This window comes from Sabethes cyaneus, chromosome 2 (assembly GCF_943734655.1).
Source record: "Sabethes cyaneus chromosome 2, idSabCyanKW18_F2, whole genome shotgun sequence".
Taxonomy (NCBI): Eukaryota; Metazoa; Arthropoda; class Insecta; order Diptera; family Culicidae; genus Sabethes; species Sabethes cyaneus.
Window position 1 is genome coordinate 51472639 of NC_071354.1, and position 7099 is coordinate 51479737.

Sequence of the window (7099 nt, forward strand, 5' to 3'; positions counted from 1 at the left end):
CCGCATGCAGTTTTCCCACAGTCTGGTTCATATTCCGAACGATTCTGACGGAAAAAGCTCATTACGGAAGTAAAAAGGGAATAAAGTTATCCTGACTTGCCGGGTGGCCCATAATCTCCCAGTCGGAGGCTTGCATCGCATCGGGGCCAAGTGAAATCCCGCCCGGGCATTGAACACCAGTCAGTTTCATACACAGCACACACACACACGTGAGCCAACTACAGTAAGAATAAAAGGAGTCAGATAATTCTGTCTGGAGCACTAACATTGCATTGGGTTTACCACTTATCTTGGAGCAGCTCTCGTAATGCTTTCTTTCGCGTTCGCTGCGCCAGCCAGCAACAGTCGAATGCCTGTCGGCTGCTGCTTTCGTTGTTGAGCGTAATTATGCTGTATCCATTTGGCGATATATTTATTTCCTGCGCCCGGTACAGAACTGGGTTATTCAGCCACAGGATCTCGGGAAGATCAGTGCGAAAGCGTACTGCGAGATTTGGAGCAACCTTAAAGCACGTGAAATGATGAGGTTTGACGAGTTCAACGCGGTGTTTGTCAAAATTAATTCTACTCAAAGTTCTCCATTGGTGCTATTGATTCCAGATAGATCTCGTGCTCGAGTTTCTTTCTTCAGATTTTCAAGACCTGATTTATTAACAGTGTAGGTATAGTGCTGTCTAAACGACAATTAGCTGTCCAATACAACAACATCCGCAACATCGTGCAGTTGAGCAGCATCCGCTTGTTGGCAGTCGGATCCGGAGTACCTCAAGGGAGCACAGGAACCTTTGTTATTTTTGCTGTTATTTTTGGATAACGTAAAAATTTGCCTGTCACCGATGTGGTAATCGACTTGATCAAATGCTGCTTTCAAATCAGTTTAAATAGCAGCGATTTGATTGCTCTGTTACACGGTGCACAGACACAGCGAAGTAAATTCTAATAAGTTCGTTGAAACAGAACGACCGGGATGAAAATCATGTTGCGAAGTGGAAATATAGTTTTTGCACAAAACAATAGCTTAGACACTGACGAACTGACATGACACATAGAAGAAAATACTTTGTCTGTGGCTTAGGCAATAGTTTCAAATATTTTTGACCAACCGCACAACACAAGGAAGTGATTCCACGAGTGCACCACATTCGGCTTGTTACCTTTCTTAAAAACAGAAAACAAATACAACGATTTGCAGGTTTCAAAATAACTTTAGGCTAGGCAAGGATAGGTTGAATATTGTAGCGAACGGATTTCAGGATATCACAGTATTTTTTTCATAGAGCTAAAAGGTAAAAGGTGAAAATGAGAAATTTGTACAACTACAGGGGCCACTTCTAATCCAAAACCAATTTAAATCCAATTTGCATCCACGCTACATTCCAGCCAATTTCCATCCAAATCCAATCCAAATCCTATCCAAATCCAAATCCAATCCAAATCCAATCCAAATCCAATCCAAATCCAATCCAAATCCAATCCAAATCCAATCCAAATCCAATCCAAATCCAATTCAAATCTAATCCAATCCAAATCCAGTCTGAATTTAATCCAATCCATATGCAATCCATATGGGTCATTCCACGAATTTGAACCAAATTTTGTCAGATTGTTCGTTTCAGGTCAACAAGAACAAACCCTAAGTTTTGTGCCGATTGAAACTCCTCTCGATTAATGTGATAACTTCCATTTTTAAAGAAAAGACGCGTATTTACCAAATCCTTTCATTTACTTTTGCTATTGCTAATATTGCTAATATTGCTAATACAGTAACATTTTGGATAAAAAAGACAGTATTTTAATGTTTTCAAAAAAAATCCCAGAGAATCCGAAGAAAATATTACTTTACAGTGGCAGCGCTGCCAAATATTTTTAAACTCGATGTATTTTTCTCTCAATAAGTACAATTTGATTTTAAAATTTCCAAATCTATCGGTTACCTCAGATTTTTTTCATATAAGAATCACTCATCACTACGAGGTGTTCCTTGATGATCCAGAGTTACAGCGATTTAAAGCAAGCAACCCCCAGTTTTTATAAATAATCAAGAGTAAAATCAAGAAGCACTGAGTCTTTCAGCTGGGTCTGGCTCTGGCTCTGGCTCTGGCTCTGGCTCTGGCTCTGGCTCTGGCTCTGGCTCTGGCTCTGGCTCTGGCTCTGGCTCTGGCTCTGGCTCTGGCTCTGGCTCTGGCTCTGGCTCTGGCTCTGGCTCTGGCTCTGGCTCTGGCTCTGGCTCTGGCTCTGGCTCTGGCTCTGGCTCTGGCTCTGGCTCTGGCTCTGGCTCTGGCTCTGGCTCTGGCTCTGGCTCTGGCTCTGGCTCTGGCTCTGGCTCTGGCTCTGGCTCTGGCTCTGGCTCTGGCTCTGGCTCTGGCTCTGGCTCTGGCTCTGGCTCTGGCTCTGGCTCTGGCTCTGGCTCTGGCTCTGGCTCTGGCTCTGGCTCTGGCTCTGGCTCTGGCTCTGGCTCTGGCTCTGGCTCTGGCTCTGGCTCTGGCTCTGGCTCTGGCTCTGGCTCTGGCTCTGGCTCTGGCTCTGGCTCTGGCTCTGGCTCTGGCTCTGGCTCTGGCTCTGGCTCTGGCTCTGGCTCTGGCTCTGGCTCTGGCTCTGGCTCTGGCTCTGGCTCTGGCTCTGGCTCTGGCTCTGGCTCTGGCTCTGGCTCTGGCTCTGGCTCTGGCTCTGGCTCTGGCTCTGGCTCTGGCTCTGGCTCTGGCTCTGGCTCTGGCTCTGGCTCTGGCTCTGGCTCTGGCTCTGGCTCTGGCTCTGGCTCTGGCTCTGGCTCTGGCTCTGGCTCTGGCTCTGGCTCTGGCTCTGGCTCTGGCTCTGGCTCTGGCTCTGGCTCTGGCTCTGGCTCTGGCTCTGGCTCTGGCTCTGGCTCTGGCTCTGGCTCTGGCTCTGGCTCTGGCTCTGGCTCTGGCTCTGGCTCTGGCTCTGGCTCTGGCTCTGGCTCTGGCTCTGGCTCTGGCTCTGGCTCTGGCTCTGGCTCTGGCTCTGGCTCTGGCTCTGGCTCTGGCTCTGGCTCTGGCTCTGGCTCTGGCTCTGGCTCTGGCTCTGGCTCTGGCTCTGGCTCTGGCTCTGGCTCTGGCTCTGGCTCTGGCTCTGGCTCTGGCTCTGGCTCTGGCTCTGGCTCTGGCTCTGGCTCTGGCTCTGGCTCTGGCTCTGGCTCTGGCTCTGGCTCTGGCTCTGGCTCTGGCTCTGGCTCTGGCTCTGGCTCTGGCTCTGGCTCTGGCTCTGGCTCTGGCTCTGGCTCTGGCTCTGGCTCTGGCTCTGGCTCTGGCTCTGGCTCTGGCTCTAGCTCTGTTGTCTCAAAAGAGTTTAAGGGTATATATCAATTTTGTTGATTTTTTCGGTGAAAGTAAAAACTATGATGCTTTCAGCGGACGTTTCGACTTACTATCCTTCAGTCATTGACTACGCCTAAAACATAATTACATTTATTTAACTATTTTACACAAATTAATTTCGAACAATTTTCTATCGTCAACACGAACTTACATTAAACATCTATTCTCACTGCCTCGTCCTCTATAACTATTACTAACTAAGCTATCGTTTTTTCTTGTCTTCTAATTGTCGCAGTTTAGTCATTAGACCGTTGTATGTGTCATTAAAATTCCCGCACTCTCGCTGTAAGTTTACGGTCCGCTCTTGTCCTTTTAGTTTAATGTGAAACATTTCGGCTGTGAGACGGGTTTCCTTGTTTTCTATTTTTTCCAAAACGCGCGTATTTTTAAAGTCAAAAACATGACCTTCTTGTATAGTGTGTAGTGTTAAACCTGTCCTAGCTTCGGATTTTCTACTGTCATTTTTATGTTCCGCTATTCGGGTTTCTAGTCTTCTACCTGTCTGTCCTATATATTCCATGTTATCTCCTGCTCCACATGGTATGGAGTACACAACATTCTTCTGTTTTGTAGCCGGGATCGGGTCTTTCAGTTTACTGAAAATTTTATTTTTTATTTTGTCCCTAGGTTTTGTAGCAACTATTAAGCCATTTTTCCTAAGTGTTTTAGCTATTTTTTCGCTTAAGCCCGGTACATAGGGAGTCGACATGTATTTTGCATCCTCACTATTTTGAATTTCATTTTCCATTGTGTTGTAGTGTTTGTGTACGCGCTGTTTTAACATTTTTTGAGTAAACCAAATCGGATAACTGTTGCTCTCTAAGATTTTTGTTGCTGTCTGTATTGCCGCTGGACGATCATTTATGTTTGTTAGTTTAATTGCTCGATCGTATAATGCGATTACTGTGTTACACTTATGTTGAAACGGGCTCTCCGATGTATAGTCCAGGTATCTCCCATTGGTTTGTTTGGGCAGCCAATTTGTTAAGATTCTTCCGTTGTCCCGGGTTAGCATCATATCCAGAAACTTGATCTTTCCATGCTGTTCTTTTTCAATGGTAAATTCAAGCCTTTCATGGAACGCATTATAAGTTTCCAAGATTGCTTGAATGTGTTCCTCCTTTGCGATGCATAGGCAGTCATCCACATATCGGCGGTAGTATAGGAGCGGAACCTGATTTTCTTGTAGTAAGCGCATACTCTCCTGTTCCAGCTTTTCCATTACTACGTTTGCAATTACTGGCGAGAGAGGGCTCCCCATTGGCACCCCATAGTGTTGCTGGTGGTAGTGCCCATCATATACGAAGTAGGTTGATTCTAACACTACCTTTACCGCTGCCAAGAAGCTCGCTTTGTCGATGTTTGTGTTTTTGTTGATTGCATTCCATCTTTCCTCTAAGCACTCCAACGCAAGCTCAATTGGCACGTTAGTGTACAGCGACTTCACGTCCAATGAGAACAGAATGCCGTCGGTGGGAAATTGCTCTCCCGCTATCTCATTTGCAAACTCGAAGCTGTTTCTCACATGATGTGCGGTTTGTCCAACAGTGCTGTTTATTGCGTTGGTCAGCATTTTAGCCAAGTTGTACGTGGCAGAACCAATAGTAGACACTACTGGTCTTAGTGGCATATTCTCCTTATGTATCTTGGGCAGCCCGTATATGCGCGGTGGGTTACTGCTGGACATTTTGAGCTTTGCGTGTATGCGCTTCTCGATGTATTTCTTATCCAGCCACTGGTCTGCAAAGGCATTCACTTTTTTCAGAATTTTGTTCGTTGGATCTGTTTGCAGTTTTTGGTATGTGTTTTCATCTCCCAGCATCTCATTCATTTTTTCACGGTATTCCTGCGCCGAAAAGATAACTGTTTGTGTACCCTTGTCTGCCTTCGATATTAGCAATTCTGGATGCTCTTTGAGAAATTCTCTGCTATGTTGTACATCTTTGCGTATCCAATCATTTTCATGATTTCGGGGTTGCATTTGGTAGTTAATGTGGTTGACCATAATATTCGAGATTTCCGCCCTAATCTCATCAGCATTCTGTTTGAATCTAATGCTTTTTTCAATTTCCGACGCAACCTCTATGTATGGAGTATTTATTTTATTTTGTATATTGAAGTTTGGGCCAAGCATTAAGATTCTCTCCAGGTACGGTGGGATCGGTGTATTAGGAATTTTAAATGGAACCGGAATTTTAATGACACATACAACGGTCTAATGACTAAACTGCGACAATTAGAAGACAAGAAAAAACGATAGCTTAGTTAGTAATAGTTATAGAGGACGAGGCAGTGAGAATAGATGTTTAATGTAAGTTCGTGTTGACGATAGAAAATTGTTCGAAATTAATTTGTGTAAAATAGTTAAATAAATGTAATTATGTTTTAGGCGTAGTCAATGACTGAAGGATAGTAAGTCGAAACGTCCGCTGAAAGCATCATAGTTTTTACTTTCACCGAAAAAATCAACAAAATTGATATATAAAATTCACGGTGACGAACTCCAACAATAGAGTTTAAGGGTGTTTGCTTTTTACTGACATGCAATCAAGAGGTAAATATTGTGCTAGTTGTTAAACGCCCAATGGACCTTGTGCGACTCACATCCAACAGCTTTTTCTTGCAGAGCTTCATTTTTGAATGTATTCAAACAGCATATTCGTACAATCGTTCGCAGGAATGAGATCGTTCCATGCTTGTTCAGGGTGGTTTACCTTCAGGACATCACACGTTATGTGTACCCTTAACAGCAATTTGCAACTTGTCGCTGAGTCAGTCATCATTCCCAAATACCTGGAAGGAATCGTTTTTTGTTTCCTGTTTTCAAGTAGGGCGATCGCACGGCTGCGGAAAACTACCGAGGAATTACCTCTTTATACGCAGGATCGAAGCTACTGGGGACTAGCATTGGGCGATACTGCGAAAAGCATCGATATTCGAATATCGATACAATTTTTGTAAAGGTATCGATCCCGTTGAAATATCGGGCGGCAAGTATCGATACCAATGGTATCGATATCGATACACTGACAGGGTGTAACGAAAACCACACTTTTGTTTATTATTTAGCTTAATTTTTTAGAAAATTATATGCGTGTGCTTTCGTTCTCATACGAAATCTCGTTAGGAACGAAATAATGGCTGATGTCGGACTGGTCAGGCCTGCGGTTTTAAACTCTTTTGACCGGAAACTGCAACGAATTGCTCAGGATTGCTACAAAATTTATTAGAAAATCTAGTGGAATGATGGAAATGAAAAATAAATTTTAAAAATCGGACAAAAAGTACAAATCCGTTTTCTTAAGTCGGTAAACCGACTTTTTGCCAGATTGATCGGTCACCGGCTTTGCAAGTGAAAAACCGGCCGGGCCGACCAGAAATCGACCACTCAGCCAAGCGCTAGCAAATGCTTTTATATTTTGCGTACGGTTTATGCTTCTTGATAGAAATGACTTACGAAGGGAAAAGTAGACCTGACTTAGCTAGAATGCGTCGTTGAATCTGCTTACTCGTATGATTGACGGCGGTTGCCAGAGATCCCTAATTTATGAATTTATCAACCCCTTCCAGTTCATCTCCGTCAAAAGTCATTTCATGCACTCAGGGTTTCTTCACTTAACAACGCAGTTGCGGCTTCATTGACGGTCTAGCGTATCCAACCACATCCATCTTCGAGTGCCAAGACAGCTACTTCCATTGAGGAAAGCAGAGCTTCACTCAGCAACTTGCGAGTTGTCTAATTGATCGCATTTGAAATTAATTTTAAA

At 44.2% G+C, this 7099-nt stretch overlaps 1 protein-coding gene across 1 annotated transcript; it reads right to left on the reverse strand.

The window, feature by feature from the left end:
• Window positions 1–278: 278 nt before the first annotated feature.
• LOC128735416 (uncharacterized) lies at window positions 279–5337 on the reverse strand. The gene is made up of 2 exons (XM_053829903.1): window positions 4245–5337; window positions 279–484 (listed from the first exon to the last, which is right to left on the reverse strand). The coding sequence occupies exons 1-2, from the start codon at window positions 5335–5337 to the stop codon at window positions 279–281; spliced, it is 1299 nt and encodes a 432-aa protein (XP_053685878.1).
• Between the last annotated feature and the right edge of the window lie 1762 nt (window positions 5338–7099).